General features: G+C 42.6%; 1 protein-coding gene and 1 pseudogene across 3 annotated transcripts in view; both read left to right on the top strand.

Annotated features, from left to right (window-relative positions):
• Adgrf2 (adhesion G protein-coupled receptor F2) overlaps positions 1 to 18,313 on the top strand; it is a 41,115-nt gene that overhangs the window by 18,814 nt on the left and 3,988 nt on the right. For 2 of the 3 annotated variants that reach the window (XM_031348196.1, XM_031348197.1), the window contains exons 3-8: positions 4,009 to 4,051; positions 4,760 to 4,914; positions 5,929 to 6,168; positions 7,764 to 9,125; positions 15,510 to 15,551; positions 16,187 to 16,246. In XM_031348196.1, the coding sequence (XP_031204056.1) occupies positions 4,009 to 4,051; positions 4,760 to 4,914; positions 5,929 to 6,168; positions 7,764 to 9,125; positions 15,510 to 15,551; positions 16,187 to 16,246 (1,902 nt within the window). The remainder of the gene's footprint in view (positions 1 to 4,008; positions 4,052 to 4,759; positions 4,915 to 5,928; positions 6,169 to 7,763; positions 9,126 to 15,509; positions 15,552 to 16,186; positions 16,247 to 18,313) is intronic. The other variant, XM_031348198.1, reaches the window with a different exon arrangement.
• On the top strand, positions 1,302 to 1,420 carry LOC116075564 (annotated as a pseudogene).

Raw genomic sequence — 18,313 nt, 5'->3', positions numbered from 1 at the left:
CCCCCATCAGTTCTGGAATACAAGGAAGCTGAGATGATTCAAGGGTGAGAAGGCACACATATCCCCATATTCTAGGGTAGTACATCTTTCACTTCACATGTAGGGTGCCTCTGGTTCCTGAGAGCCTTGAATAGTAGAGGATGCCACGTTGACTAGGAGATAGTAGTGGCAGTTAGTGAGCACAGTGAGGCATCATCCCATTCAAAATGGCAATAGCATTTCCGTTTAGAATCCTGGCAGAAGAACGAAGGTGGGGTTTATAGCCAATTACTCTTTTAATTTCTGTTGGGGCCATGAACCCCATGACAATTTGGGGTACATTTTCCATCGTGTCACATTTCACTTTCATTTTCCTTTTGTTTACTTAAAATGAAATGTGAAGAAGCATCGGGAAAGAGATGATTTAAAAGTACTTTGAGACGCTTGGGGAAAGGGTGCTATTATTTGACTGTAAACCTGGAAGGCATCTTTGAGACTAGCTGGTGAAGCTCTCTTTTCTTTAAGGACAGAGAGGGTGAGGTAAGTATTGTAGGATGTGGTTCATACGAGATATGAGATAAGTAATTGAAGAGGAGTCCCCTTAGGAAAGAATGATTTTATAAGCTCTTATCATGAGTTTTCCAAACAGTATTTACCATCATATTAATCCCCCTTTCTTCTTTGTGACTCTCTTCATTCCCACATTGAACCGAAATCTGGTTGCTGAGAGAAATTATAGACACTTTGGGAAGACGTTTTGTTGTGGTTTCCTAATGCCCACAGCTTAATACTGTCTTTGGTTTTCCTGTCTACAGTTTTCAACACAATGTGGAGTAGGTGGGGCAGGACAAACAGTTATTATTGTTATTGGTTGGGGTCTCCCTGTCAGGGACATCCAATCCTTTTCTTTTCATTGTACAAGTTTCTCAAGCTGCCAGACTCCACCCCTCTCCTGACTTTTCCGATGCACCGGGAAAGCTCAGTAGTTTGAGCAGATGCAGGTTAGCGGCTGCCTTTGTGAGGTTGAGGAATGTTGATATTTAAAGCAAAAGTCACCCACTTGAGATGCTATCTCAACATAAACTAACTGGAGGGACCCAGGCGTGATTTACTTCAGAAAACTAACCGGGATGAAGTCAGTCAGGCCTTTCACCCAAGAAGGTAGACTTTGAAGAGTTTCTTGTTGACAGCATCCCATGGCCTTCTGCCCACACACCTAGATAATCAGCTGCACTTTCTCTGCAGTTTGCCTGTGTTGAGGGCTCCTCCATAGCTGTTGACTTTGGTATATTGCCGAATGGCTATGTCAATATGGGTGTTGGGTCTACGGCCATACCACCCTGAACGTTCCCGATCTCGTCTGATCTTGGAAGCTAAGCAGGGTCAGGACTGGTTAGTACTTGGATGGGAGACTACCTGGGAATACTGGGTGCTGTAAACAACAAAAAAATATGGGTGTTGGGTGACTTTAGAGGCCTTTACTTCCTGACATACATCCCCTCTGCCTATTGAACATGGTCTGACCTCTAACCTCTGGGAGGAGCCATGCTGAAGCAATTAGGAGAGCAAATTTCTAATTTCAAGAATAAGAGGAATTCCCCACATGGCCTTCTCCAGGTCACCCTGTCTATGTCAACCTCTGCATTCTTATTTGTAAAAATAAGGAGATTGGCTGGACTAGGCAGTCTTCAAGATCTCTAGAAATATTATTGTAGCTTTCTGGTTTACTGGAAACAATGTAACTTTTTTGACTGAAACCCTAGGAATTTGTTCCCATGAATAAAAATGAGAGGTCACCATACACTGGTAAGTCTAAAGATATTCTCTTTCATGAATTCCTCAGCCATTTCTTCTCAGTTACGGAGAGACCTCAAATGCCCAATTCAGATTCTCCATGGTTTTCTTTGGTGGAAAAAAGACCCAGGGAACATTCAGTCTTGTTTTGTGATAACATCAGCAATATTATTTAATATTGTTAATAAAAAAATAAAATTAACCTCACGTGTCTGTAAACAGCAATGTCCAGAAGTTTTACTTCTTCCTCAATAGAATATTAGAATACAAGATGGAGCCGTAGACAATGCTCTTCCCAGCCACTAGAGGGCACTTACTTGGTTCAGAAATAGGAAGCCTCACTTTTCCTTTATGCATATTAACATATGCATGCCTGTATTTGTGAGTGTACACACGCACACCAACATGTTCTTACCAAGTGTACATCTGAACAAGACCTTGAATTATTTCCTTAGGGGATAGAGGAAGACTGTGTACAATCATGTTTCCAAGAAACTTAAAGTTATCTGGAAAGATAACATGGAAAAGATGAGAACAGTAGTGGGCCAGGTGAGCTGAGTCTGGCTAAGTGAGCAGTGGTGTATGCTGGTGTCATTGACAAGTCCTTCAGAAGGCAGAGGAAAGGCTAGGCCACCTCGAACTCAATCAGAAAAGACTATTTCGCAGGGTGAAGCACAAGCTTGGTGTGATCACTGTTCAGCACTAGAATGGTAACAGCAGCCGAATCATAAACAGATCTCACACATTTAAGGGTGGCCTCTTGGCTTCCTCATATGTGACCTTATTCTCCATAAGAGCAGCCATGCCTGCTCTGCTTTCCAATAGAGAAACTGAGACGAATAGTTGAACTGTTCCTCTCAAGTGACACTGTCAGGATTTGAACCCTGGTAGACTTTTTCCAGACCACAATCTCTCAGGGTAGCTAGATCTGCTTGGGAGGATGGGGTGGGGGTGTGGGGAACTCCTTTAAAAACTATTAACCTAAAATACAAAATACAAAATGAAAGTGAGCTATTTTCTTAGAATGAGATAAAGAATCAAAATAAATTTCAAACAGAATTGCTAAAGGGATCGATCCAGAAATCACTCAGCATTATTCAGTAGCACATTTGGTAAAAATTATACTAGTAATAATAATTCCTGAGCTTAAAGCTATATTTGCATTTTTCTTCCATTTTGTGCACTAGTGAGTTTATAATTTCTTCTCTCTATATAAGAGTAGGAAGACCGTTCTTTCATTTTAAGAATGTTTTTCTAACATTTATTTTATGTATACGGGTGTTTTGTCCAAGTGTATTTCTATGCACCGTGTGTGTGCCTGGTGCCCTAGGAGACCCTGGAGCAGTGGATACAGACAGCTGAGAGCTGCCATGTGGGTGCTTGGAATTGAACCAGGGTCCTCTGGAAGAGCAGCTGGTTCCCTTAATGCTTGAGTCATCTTTGTGTCTCCCTGTCCTTTTCTTTGGCATTGCCCTGTACTCTGTACTTTTCTTATTGTTGCTAGGTTGGAATCACGCTGTTTAGTTTTTCCCACTTATTATTAGCAGTTTTATGTGAATGTGTGGAGTTGCTAGAAAAGTTAGGAAAACTTACAGTTTCTTTCTATAGAGTTGCAAGAGGTTATGGCAGCTAACATTTATTGTTGTTCTGTGGGCCCCTATAAATAATTTTGAATTAATGATATTTAAGCACTGATGTTCTTATAATTTAGACGTTACTGCAAACTACATAATTGTATCCTACTCAATCCAATGAAATGTGTTCCCCACTCAGCTCCTTGTCTGGATTTTATTAATAAATACACCACTTTAGAGATACCCCAAATGGGATAGAGTGTAAAGGGGGAGGGGTGAGATAGAGTGACCAAAAAAAAAAAAGATAGTCTCAACAGATGACATGGCCTTCTCCCAGCATTCAATGGGGCACATACAACCAAAGTAAGCCTTCATTAACTTTCTAGGGAACTTTCTTCTGCCCATGGTGTAATTTCTGTGTAGGCTATAGACTGTAATGATACGGAGTTATGACGGGGAGGAGAATCCAATCCCACTTCCTGGCACTGGTGGGAAGCACGGATGGAGAAGTCATTGGGTCATTTGTGACAGCCGGGCTTTGGTGGCTGTGTGTGCATCACAGCTGACTCAGACCTGGTTGTTTGTCTGTGACTAAAAGGAACCAGCGGTGTCACACGCTGACATTTGATTTTGCTGTGAAATTTGATTTTTCTCTTTTCAGGCCGCCAGTGAGAGCAAGGAGCATGTGATGTCCAGGCCACATGGTATGTTGGCAGCATTACCCATCACACAGAAGTTGGATCATCTGTTGTGACAGCAGGCCACCCTTGGCCCTCTGGCTAATGGCATGAGAGATGAGGCACCTTGATAGATTACATTTGTACTTGGGTTATTTACATGTTGATCCATTGTGTCTTTGGCCCTAGCAATAGTCTGTCTTCTCAGCATCCTCTGTTCCTCTAGTCTCGGACTTCTTTGCTATAGAATTCTCATTGAGCTAATTCATACCAGGGCAGTGACCAGCATGGGTCTCATTGACCATGGGGCTTGCTATAAAGTTCTGGATTGGAAGATTCTTTGGGAACAGCAGGGGGACTGGATTCCAAAGTAGAGCTGACCTGAGAATCTCTAGGACTTAAGGAGGTCTTTAGGGGTCTCTATGGACATGGGAGGGTAACTCAATAGAATAACATATGGGCTCTTTCTTCCTATTTAATGGGAGAAGTTTACACTTTACTCAGTTTGATACATCGAAATTTGCTGTGTGGTTCTGTCAGAAACAGCAGGATACTGTTTCAGGACTAGGTTATGATTACTTACACATATTTAATCATCTTTTTACCAAGAAAAGATACCCATGTGTACAGAATTGATGTGCCTTCGCAACAGTGACTGACCTTACTGACTGGCAGATGCAGCCATGACTGACCACAGACCTTTCTATCTGATACGGGTATCTTTTATTTTCCCAGATATCTGTGACGGTGTCTGTAAGAATAATGCCACCCCCTGCTTTCAGTCTTGCCCTCCAAACAGTGAGGGCGACATGAAATTTGCCTGTAAGGCCAAGAAATGGCACAAAGTCACTGAAACCTGCCACACTCTGAATACCCAAAGCATCTTTGAGGTAATGTCCTTTCTCCCGTATCAGGGATTCTCCCATGAGCACTCTGAATAAAGTGGGGCTGCAGAAGAGGAGAAGACAGGCTTCCACAGCAGCAATAGGTCATTTGTGCACGAGTACATCAACACACGCCCATCTCCTTTTCCTTCCTGTTGGGCATCTGAAAGTGGAGTGTATCTTTTCCCACTGCAGGCAAGTAGGAGCCTGGTCATTTGGGCAGAGCAAAGAGAGGCATCTCGAGTTGTCACAGTCAACTTCTCCATGTTTGTCTCCAGCCTTTAAAATAACCCAAAGCCTTGGTACTCACAGTGTATCTCACTGACTAGTAAACTGTCCCTCCCTCCCCTCGCCCCTGCCTCAACTTGTCAGACCCATGAAATTTGGGCAGTACCTCAGACTTCATTAGATGAGAAGCTGCAGCTCTATCAGGATCTTCATAAGATGTGGGTGCCTGCAAAGGTATCAGGTTTCTGGGAGCTGGAGCTGCAGGTAGCTGTGAGTTACCTGATATGGGAACTGAACTCTGGGTCCTCTGCCAGAACAGCACCCACTATTAACTATGGAGCCATTTCTCCAGCTCCTGATATTTAAAAACAAAACAAAACAAAACAAAACAAAAACAAAAAAAAAAACCCCAAAACCAAAAACATGGTGTCTCTTGGTTCACCTCTTGGGAATGTAAAAGTAAGTTAAATGGCAATAGTAATCTATAGGAATATACAAGATATACATGAAATATATATACACTGGGAGTGTCTGAAGCGATACATTAAAGAAAATAGGTACACTTTCAGAAGACCAGAGCCATTTCCATTGGGAAATTCAGAATTATATTTTGCTTATACATCTTGGTGTTGGTCAGGTTATTCTACCCTAGATCCAACTTTGAAAATGAAAAGTGAAAGCATATTGAGTGCTATTCAGTTGTATGATAGAGCTCTTCTAAATTCTAGCAAAAGTCCCTTTGCATTGAACCCAAACAAATAGCAGATTTTTTTACTTTGTTCCTGTTTCCAGGAGGATGAGGAATCACATTCAGTTCAATTATCTGCATCAACCATACGCACACACATGTATCATAGAGAACTTAAAACCATAACAGATACGTTGATGGAGAAGTGTCCAAAGGATTTGTCTTGTGTGATCAGAGGCATTGAGAAATCTCCTCGGATACCAGGGAACATCGCTGTGGTGGTACAGCTCTTACATAACATCTCAACAACTCTAACCAAAGACGTCAATGAGGAAAAGATGCAGGTGAGTGGCCTTGCAGACCCAACAATGGCTTATCTCTTTGGGGAAGGAACTTGGGTTAGTTGGAATACCCTCTGAGCTTTCCAGGGATTGGGAACCACTTTTCCCACCACAGTATTTCTGTTGTCCCACATAGCCAGCACTCAAGAAATCTTATGGAAGGAAGAAGAGTAAACAGAAGAGTAAAATTAACACATTGGGTCAAGACACATTAATAGAGATTAGTTATACCACTTGGTTCTGTGGTAGGCTGTATTTATTTTTATTCCTCCCAGGGCCTTGGTCTGTCATGGGTTGAGTCTGTGAGGTGCTGAGTCCCTGAAATGTTGAGTCTTTGAAGGGTTGACTCTACAAGGCGAAGATTCTGTGAGGGTCCAAAGCTGTGAGTGAGGGCTGATTCTATGACTGCCTGAGTCTTTAAAGGTCAAGGTCCATAAGGGGTTAAATCTGTTCTGTGAGGTTTGGAGTTGGTTAGGAGCCAGAGTCTGCTTTTCTAAAGCATATGGAAGCTATTGAAAATGTTGAAGAAATATTGGTGGTCATGCACAAAGGAGGAGTTATATATTCTTTGTGAATTAGAACAAGTGTTTGAATAAAAAACAAACAGCTGAACCTTTGGACTAAGTGTGAGATGAAACTGGATTTATTTCTTCATTTTGATGCTTAAAGTAGAGTAGTGAAGGGGGACTCAGTTTGTGAGGTCACGTCCCAGTTTTCTGTGTATTTCTATACAGGGTCCTACAACATAACCTGGCAATAACAGATGTCAACTACATTACGGACACTCTGACAGGTCAATCGGGTGCATGGAAAAGCTGCATACCTTCAGCTCTCACAGGAAGGCATTGAACAAATAGGAAGAAAGCAAGGCAGGGAATTGCTTTACAGATAAATCCCTTAGATGGTATCCAATAGTGTGTGTGTGTGTGTGTGTGTGTGTGTGTGCAAGTGCTCGCACATACTTATGTGTGTATAGGTATTCATGTGTGGAGGGTCAATGCCAAATGTCTTTTTCAGTTTCTTTCCATCTGTTTTGTTTCTTTTTTAAAGACCACGTCTCTTGCTCAGTCATTGATTTGGATATATTGACTGGCCAAATGAGCTTTTGGGATTCACCTGTCTTTGCCTCCCCATTTCTGTGATTACAAATGTGCCTGCCATATTCTCCCTCTTTTGCATGGGTGCTGGGGATCTGAACTCAGGTCAGCGTGCTTGAATGGCAAGCCTTTTACTGACTGGGATGCTTCTGAGCCCCTGTCCAACCTCCTGATATTGTGATATGGTATTGTCATCTACAAATGGGTTGGGTTTCATTTTTAGCTATTATGGCATGCATGCAGTCTGTGGGCCACAATCTGGACATATCTCCAAGTATGTTTAAGCTTTACTGGGCTAACAAGTCACCCAAGGGTTCTATTAAGATACTGACTGTGACCCATTGAGTTTGTGGTGAGGTGTAAGATTCTCCATTTCTAAGGGAGGGTCTGGTGGAGTGCCTATGCTGCTGGTTAGAGGACCACACCTTGTAAAAGCAAGCCTTACATGCATTGGGAGCTTCAAAGAGTGGCTCATGATTAATGCCAGTTTTTCTTTGGCAGAGTTACAGCGCCATGGCTAACCACATTCTTAACAGTAAAAGCATATCAAATTGGACCTTCATCCAAGACAGAAACAGCAGCTGTGTCTTGCTTCAATCAATCAATTCATTTGCAAGCAAGCTATTTATGAAGGAACATCTCATCAACATATCACATGTCTTCATTCATACCATGGGTACCATCATTTCCAGGGGCAGCCTTGGCAAGAATTTCACGTTCTCAATGCGAATTAACGATACGAGTGATAAGGTCACTGGGAGGGTACTGCTCACCACCAAAGAGCTTCAGAGGGTGCCTCCTGCTTTCCAGGTCATTAGCATTGCTTTCCCAACTCTTGGGGCTATCCTGGAGGCCAGTCTTTTGGAAAATATGACCGTGAATGGGCTCGTCCTGTCCGTCATTTTGCCTGAGGAGCTTCAAAACATCTCACTGATATTTGAAAAGATCAGAAAATCTGGAGAGAGGAGGTCCCAGTGTGTGGGATGGCACTCCTTGCAGAGCAGATGGGACCGGAGCGTTTGTAAAATGATTCAAGAAAACTCCCGGCAAGCTGTTTGCCTTTGTCGACCGAACAAGTTATTTACTTCTTTCTCCATTCTAATGTCTCCCAACACCTTGGAAAACCCGGTTCTAACTTATATCACATATGTAGGCCTAGGCATTTCCATCTGCAGCTTGATCATTTGCCTGGCCATTGAGGCCTTAGTCTGGAGTCAAGTGACAAAGACCGAGATCTCCTATTTACGTCACCTGTGCATCGCTAACATTGCAGTCACCTTGTTGATGGCTGATGTATGGTTCATTGTGGCCTCTTTCCTCAGTGGCCCAGTATTACACCACAATGGATGTGTGACTGCGACATTTTTTGTTCACTTCTTTTACCTGTCTGTGTTTTTCTGGATGCTTGCCAAGGCTCTCCTTATCCTCTATGGAATTCTCATTGTGTTCCATACACTGCCCAAGTCATGCCTGGTGGCCTCTCTGTTTTCCGTGGGCTATGGGTGCCCTTTGGTCATTGCTGTTATCACACTTGCTGTTACAGAGCCTAGAAAAGGCTACCTCCGACCTGAGGCCTGCTGGCTTAACTGGGACATGACCAAGGCACTCCTGGCCTTTGTAGTCCCAGCTCTGTCCATTGTTGTAGTAAACCTGATTACAGTCACACTGGTCATCATCAAGACCCAGAGAGCTGCCATCGGTAGCTCCATGTTCCAGGAAGTAAGAGCCATCGTGAGGATCTGTAAGAATATTGCCATCCTCACACCACTGCTGGGGCTAACCTGGGGATTTGGAATAGCCACCGTCATTGACGGTCACTCCCTGGCCTTCCACATTATCTTCTCCTTACTCAATGCACTTCAGGTAAGTCCAGATGCTGCGATAGAGTCTGAATCGAGAGAGTGTGCGCATCAATTAGGAGCCCATGCATCCCGCTTTAATAAGACAATGAAATAGACATAAATATTTGTTTCAAAAAGGCCTGGACTTGAATTCTGACTCTCTTTCTTACAGAGAAAATGTAGCATGATCTTTGTATGTTTAGTTAATTTTTTTTTTTTACAAGCATGTTTTTCTCATCCAGGAAGAGAGTAGAAGGACATATGTAACATTTTAAATCTTGGCTATTTTCTATATTTCAACAGAAAGTCTAGATTTATAGTGATATTAGTAATTATCAGTTCGTTACAAATCTTTACAAAACTAGTCGTTGACGGGACTGAAGTAAGTCGCTAGTATTCCTAACTTTCAGCTTAGCACAGCTACAGTCCACTCTTCATAAACCCTACCTCTGTGAGGGTTTCATTGCTGTGAAAAGACTCCATGGCAGCTCTTATAAAGGGCAGCATTTAGCTGGGGCTGGCTTACGATTTCAGAGGTTTAGTGTATTATCATCATGGCAAAAAATATGGCAGTGTCCAAGCAGATGTGGCACAGGAGAAGGAGCTCAGAGTTTGACGTCTTGATCCATATGCAGCAGAAGAGGACTGTGTGACACACCAGTCAGACTTGAACTTACTTCTCTAAATTTGTTTTTATTTTATGTGCATTGGTGTTTGCCTGCATGTATGTCTTTGTGAGGGTGTCAGATCTTGGAGTTATAAACTTGCCTGTGCTAGGAATTGAACCTGGGTCCTCTGGAAGAGTAGCCAGTGCTCTTAACTGATAAGCTGTCTCTCCAGCCACCCCCAGACTTTAGCTTGTAAGACCTTAAAGCCTGCTCCCAGTAGGACACTTGTTCCAACAAGGCCACACCCTTTCCAGCAAGGTTATACCTCCTAATAGTGCTATTCCCTATGGGATAAGCATATTCAAACACATGAGTCAGTGGGGGCCATTCTCTTTTTTTTCTTTTTTCTTTTTTTGAGACAGGGTTTCTCTGTATAGCCCTGGCTGTCCTGGAACTCACTTTGTAGACCAGGCTGGCCTCGAACTCAAAAATCCACCTGCCTCTGCCTCCCAAGTGCTGGGATTAAAGACGTGCACCATCACGCCCAGCGGGGGGTCATTCTTATTCAAACCACCACAAACCCTTATAAACATGGGTCTCACTCTACAACAGTCTCTTTCCTTGTTCCCCTTGGGCTACCTGACTGTGACTCTTGTTTTAGATTGGATTGTGAGCATTTGTGTTTTGATATTGTGGGCATTTTCACTTGTAATAGGATCAACTTGAAACTCAAGTCATTTTCTGCCTTGACTCCTGGCAAGGAGGATGAAGTCACTGAGGTGCCAGTGAGGTGCCGGTACCCACGAGGTAGTGGACAGCTGCCAGTTGGTATGCATGAGGGCTAGACACTGCCTGATTTAAGGTAGTGCAATACTGGCTCACACTGGCTCATGGAAGCTGTCTTATATGTGAGCTGGTTATAGACACAGCCATCAGTAAAATTCAATGACACAGATTTACAAGGAAATGCATTAGAATAAGCAACAGTCATACATCCTGCAAACTTCTTTGTCCATTTAAGTATAATTTTTGCCTGTCTTTGAATCAGGACGTCCTAGGATGTTCAGGGAGGGAGGAGAAGGAGCAGGGACGTGGATCCACAGAAGTCAGATACAACCAACAGGATGAGAAGCAGCAGCAGATGTGGAGCTTAGGCTGAGAAGAAGAGAGGCAGCTGCGGGTGACTGAGCAAAAGAGAGATTCTGAAACAGGCTGGGAGGGCAGAAGATAGAGGAGGCAGGTCTTTTTAAAGCTTTTATTTGTTTGTTTTTGGTTTTGGTTTTGTTTTTTTCTGAGACAGGGTTTCTCTGTGTAGCCCTGGCTGTCATGGAACTCACTCTGTAGACCAGGCTAGCCTTGAACTCAGAAATCCAACCTGCCTCTGCCTCCCAAGTGCTGGGATTAAAGGCATGTGCCACCACTGCCCGGCCCTTTTAAAGCTTTTATGATTCTACTTCAACTGAAATATCTCTACTGAGTGAGAGCCTGGCCAGCCCTATCTCCCAAAGATATTTTAGTAGGAGAATAAATCGTTAAAGACTAAAACTTGAATGAAGACTTCTGGCTTATCCACTTAAACTGTTCTTTGTCCACTAATAGGAATGGGAAGAATCTGATCTTGCTGATTTTTTTTTTTTAAAGATATATGCACTCATCTGTTCTCTGCTAGATATGGAATTCCATGAATAAACTTTCTTTCAAGGTGGCAGAAACCAACAAAAAATGATTTGAATGGAATATTTTAATGTTGCATATTTGTGGCTATAAAAGCTTAGGGTGGTTAATAAAGTAATTAGGGTTGGGTCTACAGCTTAGAGGTAGAGTACTTGCCAGGCATGCCCAAAGATCCTAATTCAGTCCCTAGTTCCCTTTCCACACACACACACACACACACACACACACACACACACACACACACCCCCAATGAAGTTACTAAATATATGCACATCTGAATACAGAATCAACACATATTTTTTTGTCATTATTATTATTATTTATTTATTTTTTTGAGACAGGGTCTCTAGGTAGTCCTGATTATCCTGGAACTTACTATGTAGACCATGCTAGCCTTAAACTCACATAGATCCAGCTGCCTCTGCCTCTTGAGTGGTTGGATTAAAGGTATGTGCCATCACTACTGGTGTCAATTATTATTTCAAAAGTTGAATATACAAATATGTAAAAACAACTGCCACTGAATTAAAACTCTTATGAAGAGAAGTGGTTTTTGTTTTTTTTTTTTTGCTTGTTTTTGTTTTTGTCCATCAGCCAAAACCAAACCAAAAACAGAAAGCAAATCAAAAACAAAATCTCACACATTTATGTAGGGGAAATATTCTACAGTTGTGGTTTTTAGATATTTTAGTTACTGTTCCAGTATTGCAAGGAGACCATATGACCAAGACAACTGTTAAAAGAAAGCATTTGATTGGGGGCTTGCTTATAGTTTTAGAGTGTTAGTCCATCCATGATCATCATGGCTGGAGGTAGACAGGCATGGTGCAGGAGCAGTAGGTGAGAACTTTACAGGAAGAGACTAAGAAGTTGAGCATGGCATGGGCTTTTGAAACCTCCAAGTCCACCCCCCTGGGACACATCTACTTCAATAAGGCCATACCTGTTGGGTATTGGTTCTAATGCTTTGTCTTATTTCGGCTCTCAGAAGGTTCTGGACCGGAGGGTCCCTGCCCTCAGCTGGTTTTGATTAATAATAAAGAATTGCTGTATAGCTAAGATCTGGGCAGAAGGATAGAGGTGGGACACACACACACACACACACACACACACACACACACGCACATACACACACACACACACACACACAGACAGAGAGAGACAGAGACAAAGAGAGACAGAGACACAGACACAGAGAGACAGAGAGACAGAGACACGGAGACACAGAGAGAATGAGAATGAATCACCACAACTCAGAGGGAGAAGGATCAGATTTAAGAGCTACAGGAGAGAAACCATCCAGCAATGTATGTGGAAAGGGAAGGTAACAGGGTAGCAGAGATGAAATACAGATTTTAGAAGATGTTAACTCAAGAATACCAGTGGGGAATGTGTGCTAGCCCAGGGAGGTTTAGAAATGCCCAGCCATTGAGCTAGTCAAAGCATATGAAAATTAACTGGCCCACATGCGTGTGTTTCATTTGTGAATCCAGAGAATTCTTACATGAGTGCAGTGTGTGTGACCCTCCGGGACCCAAAGTGATTTAACTAATTCACCACTACAGATAGCGTCTAACATGTCTGGCAAGAACTCACTATTAAAAACTACTTAAAGATTCTCAGATGGAATACACACACACACACACACACACACACACACACACACACACACACACCATGATATAAATTTAGGAGGAGATGAGAATTGGTTTTTCAGCCAGCCGAGCTGAGTCACACGGTTCCGGTGCAAGCTAGAACAAAGGAACCCAGATGGCAGGGATTTACTCTGGACAGGTTTCTAGCTGCCTCAGAGAGTTTAACCTCAGAGGTACTGGGAGCCCCTGCTATGCAAAGAGATAGGTGGCTGCTTGGAAGCAGAGAGAGTCAGATGGTAGATGCATCCTGCTCCCAGAAGCAAATCATAAAAGGATAGAGACAAATAAAAAATAAAATTTGATTTAATTGTTTTTAAGGATAGAAGGGAGTATAGATGATAATTGCTTAATGTTCTTAAGTATACATGGAATGAAGAAATCTAGACTTTTGATCTTAAATTATAGGTCAGAAGCAGGAGCTACACAAACCTCCAACAAGACCACATTTCCTAATCCTTTCCAAATAGTTCTACTGAGTATTCACACCAATTAGCCTTTGTGGGCCATTCCCATTCAAACCTCCACACTAAATTAAAAAAAAATAGTTCCAGGGCCAATTTCATTAATATTCTGATTTTTCAAATGTACCTGTAATACTCAAACAGGCTGGGATGTGTCTGTTCTAAGCATCTTTACAAGAATAATACTTTGTAAACTAATGGTTCATGTCAACAATGATATTTCCACACTAGTTAGTGGCCATTGTAGGCTTATGAGTGTGAGGGCAAGATGGCTCAGTAGGTAAAAGCACTTGCTATGTAAGTCTGAGAAACCTTAGTTCCATCTCTGGAACCCATGTAAAAGGCCAGATGGAATGGAGAGCATCTGTTATCCAGCCCTCCTCCCATAAGATGGGAGATTAAGACAGAACTGGCCAGAAGCTCATGGACCTGCTAGTATGGAGTATGCAACAAGGCAGAAATAAGAGAGTCCCTGATTCAACAACGTGAACAGCCAAAACTGACCCAGAGAACAATTCTGAGTTCTACATGTGTGCCATAGCACCCACAATTCCATGTACATAAACTACATATACATACATGGGTATGTGCGCACACACACACACATTGATAATAAGCAAAATTAAATAATCATAAGCATTTCTAAAAGAAGAGTTCACACAGACATACAATCTGTTAAAAATCTCCATGCAGGCCAACCTTGGGTGTTTATGTTAGACTGTCTATGTGGTAAGGTACATTTGAGTACATTGGAGGAATGAATGATGCAACTGCCTGGCTTCCCATTGGTTCCTGTCACACTCTAGCTGCCAGCTGCATTCTCACCAAGTTGTGGTGGCCACAGGCTGTTGTTCTTACTGTTCCACTGGCTCTGTCATCTTCATGGTGCCAGTTGTGTTCTTCTCATTGGGCTCCCATTCAGTTATGAAATTGAGACTGATTTAGAAAGGGAGTTCCGGCAGGGATGGACACCTTCTTACTCTTCCCTCTCCATCCACTGTCTAAGCTAGTCAGCATCCAAGAAGTGCATCTAAGGGACGTCACTACAGCATTTTAAAAGTTGAGTTTCTGAACTTCCTTCTCCTCATTGGAAAAACGGGACTGTTGCCTTCTTCTGGGGTGGGGGATTTTGTGGTGTTCTTAGTGGAAAGGTGAAAATAGAAGTAGCAAACCTCAAATTTGGATTGTAGCTGTGGAGGGTGGTCATCTTTCCACAGATGGGGTTCTCCTCTGCATCCACGATGTGAGGAGATTATGAGCAACCGTGTACACCTGCTCTCCTCAGTGCTGTGGAAGTGTCTTGCTTGCACACCTGCATGACCTAGCCTCCCCTTTACATCTTTCTTTTTCTTTTTTTATGTATCTGAGTACACTGTAGCTGTACAGATGGTTGTGAGTCTTCATGTGGTTGTTGGGAATCGAAGTTTTAGGACCTCTGCCTGTTCCAGTCAACCTGCTCACTCCGGCCCAAAGATTTATTTATTATTATACACTGTGTATTATTATTGTACACTGTAGCTGTCTTCAGCCATGCCAGAAGAGGGCGTCAGATCTCATTATGGGTGGTTGTGAGCCACCATGTGGTTGCTGGGATCCAAACTCAGGACCTTTGGAAGAGCAGTCAGTGCTCCTACCCGATGAGCCATTTCGCCAGCCCCAATCTTTCTTGAAACATTATTGTCCTTCGGGGAACAGCTGTTGATAAGTGAGAAACATTTTCATGCCACTCAAGCCTGAAGTTTCTGCATGTCCCTGCATAAAGCAAGGGGCTTTGTTTCATCCCTGCAGCTGCCAGAACAGTGGCCACACATCTTTGTTGAAGAACTGGTTTTTGCCATTGTTTTAGACAGTGTTTGTTGAACAAATGTGTAGGCATTGTGCCTTTAGACTAGGGAATAAGAAGACCAGGTAGAGTTGTTCTCTTACGGCCGGAATAGAAGGGACGTGAGGAATGTTGGCATTTGTTATTTTTACCACCATTATATTGTAATTGGCTCTTCTTCCACAGGGTTTCTTTATCCTGCTGTTTGGAACAATCCTGGATCCAAAGGTACTGTACGCAAGCCATTCTAATAACAGCTGACTGACTTTGAATGTCACTGAGTCTTGGAGTGTCACTTTCCTCAGCAGTATTAAGGGGGACAATAGTATCTATTGTTAATATAAGTTAATAAAATATTGTTAATAATATATAAGTAGTATCTTTCAAGGCTACTTACTTTATAGAATGAGATGACCCATATGAAAAGCATTGTAAAGTAATAAAATCATCATCATCATCATCATCATCATCATTTTCTTAGTTCTGACCCACTGAGACATTGTATAGTACATTTTTCTCCTTATAAAAGATTTGAAGAATTGACACACAAGGAAATGTGATGAGCTACTTCGTTAATTCAACAAACAATACTAAAGCTGTTATTAGAATCTATGAGGTTGTGTAAACTTGCTTCCTAGCCACTGTGTCCATGTTTAAGACCTAGGACAAGAATCTTCTTGATTAGTTGCATCTCTCTTGTCCCTCCTCCTCCCCTCAACTTTCTCTAGCTCTTTCCACCATGTTACTGATCCCACCAAAAGCACCCAGCTGGCTACTGGTTTTGCTGCTGTAGTATATGTCAGGTCCAAGCTCGTTAACTTTTATAAAAGTTTAATTATTAACTCACTTTGTTAAATTTCCAGATAAGAGAAGCCTTAAAGAGTCGAATAACATCTGCCAAATGGATCTCCAGAGTATCAGAGGTAAATACTTATTTATTTATTTATTTATTTATTTTACATGGTAAGAATGTAAAGCCGTTTGGTGTGGATTTTTCCTGGGTGGGTGCCTCCTTGAGCTGTTCAGAATTCTTAGAGAACATGGTGTCTAAATATGAAGATGAAAGTCAGTTGAAATGTGTAAAGATGGGGTGGTAATTTGGTGGGTGCTGTGGGTATGAACCATGACATAGGAAGTGGGTGATGAGAAGGAGAAACGCTGAAGAGATGAAGGGTCTCAGGCTTCCAAGGCATCCTGGTGGTTGGTTCTCTCTAATCCTGGTCAGCTGTGTACTGTGCAAAGTGTAAACATCCTAGAGAAAGACACACTGCAACTCTCCACAAAGGACTCCTCAGGAGCTTTATTATCAGGGATGCAGTTGCCATGGTTACCCAAGCAGAGGTCTGTAAGAGGCCAGTTCAGGGATGTGGTAGAGGTGCTCCAGTCATCCTGTGGGAACTGGACTGTGCCTTTAACGCCTCTTCTCTTTCTATGACTTGTAAGTTCTATTGCTATGCAGGGCTGTTCTGAGTGAGGGAAGACCTGTTTTTATGTTTTTATGTTTTTATGTCAGCAAAAGGGACTCAGGATTATACCCAACAACAAAAGGTGGTCTGCAGCATTGATTGACCATCTGTCTGTCTGTCCTTGGCCTTGCAGGTCTCTGCACCTGGGCACCCATGGCTGAGTGCAGGGCATCCCATTTCCATATCTGTCTTTCCACCCATTTCCTCCTGCTCATCTCTCTCTCCCTCCCTCTTCTCTCTCTCTCTCTCTCTCTCTCTCTCTCTCTCTCTCTCTCTCTCTCTCTCTCTCTCTCTCTCCTCTTCCTTTCTATTCTTTGCCAAGCATTGGTCACATCCACAGGCATTGGTCTTCCATACCTATGAGCCTGTCAGGGGCCATTTTTCATTCAAACTACCACAGGCTCTCTTTTCTGACTTGGTCTGCTTATTTCAAATCCCTTCCAAAGTACTAACCTTAGTCCTTTCCTTGTGTGTTTTAAGAATGGTCTATTCAGCCCACCATAAGGAAATTCTGGCCTTTGATGTCTAAGAAAATAGTCATTTTTTTCACATTTCTGTTTTTTTTTTTTTTTTAATAAGTCAGAAAGACACCCAGCCCTTTCTTATTGTTAATGGTCTGGGTCAGTGGTTTTTTGATGTTAATTGTACCTTAGAAACATCTTGGGAGAGGGAGAGAGAAAAAAAAAAACCAAAATACACCAAACCACAGCCCAGGCCTCACTCAGACAATAAACCAGAAATTCTTGAGGCTTGAGCCTATCATTTATTTTAAGCTCTGCAGTGATTCTAGACTGTGGCAAGCTTTAAGAGCCTCTGACTTAAGTACAGCATACATTCGCCCTTCATCGCGCATCCTTTCATTCCTTCTCCTCAGCAGCTTTTGGCCGTTTGGGCCGTTAGCTTTCACACCTTTACCTTTAGCAGAAGTAGGGTCACTGTGTTCTTCTCTTCTGCTCTGACAGTCTCTAATCCCTGGTAGCCACCGTCTATAGCCCAGTTTTAACCTACCTTTCAGAGTATCCACTTGGACAGGACCAGTCCCAGTTCCTTAACCACCAGGACAATATATGTGCTTGTGTTTATTTTGTAGCTGACAAGATGAGCTAGCCTATGCTCATGTAGCCACAGATCTACCAAAGTGTAAATATCTTGCCTCTTTAGAGAACACATGTCTAAAACATACTCCAAAGATTCTTTGCCATGTGAACATCACAAAGGTGTGGTCAGGGGACTTTAATGTTGAGGATTTCAGTAGAACAGCTGTTAGAAAGAGTATAGGACAAGTTCCTTTCCTCTCTCCCCTCTTCCCTCTTCTCACCTCCTCTTTTCATCTCCTCTCCCTTTCCCCATCTTCTTACTTCTTTTTTTCTTTCCTTCTCCTACTCTTTCTTCTTCTTTCTTCCTAATCTTCTGCCTCTTATTCCTCTTTTTCTCCTCCTCATCCTCGTCCTCGTCCTCCTCCTCCTCCACCTCCTCCTGCTTCTCCTCTTTGTCCTCGTCCTCGCCCTCATCTTCCTCCTCCTC

The sequence above is a fragment of the Mastomys coucha genome, unplaced genomic scaffold (genome assembly GCF_008632895.1).
Source record: "Mastomys coucha isolate ucsf_1 unplaced genomic scaffold, UCSF_Mcou_1 pScaffold3, whole genome shotgun sequence".
Taxonomy (NCBI): Eukaryota; Metazoa; Chordata; class Mammalia; order Rodentia; family Muridae; genus Mastomys; species Mastomys coucha.
The sequence above is the reverse complement of the archived record's forward strand: the minus strand, read 5'-3'. Positions and strand labels throughout refer to the sequence as shown.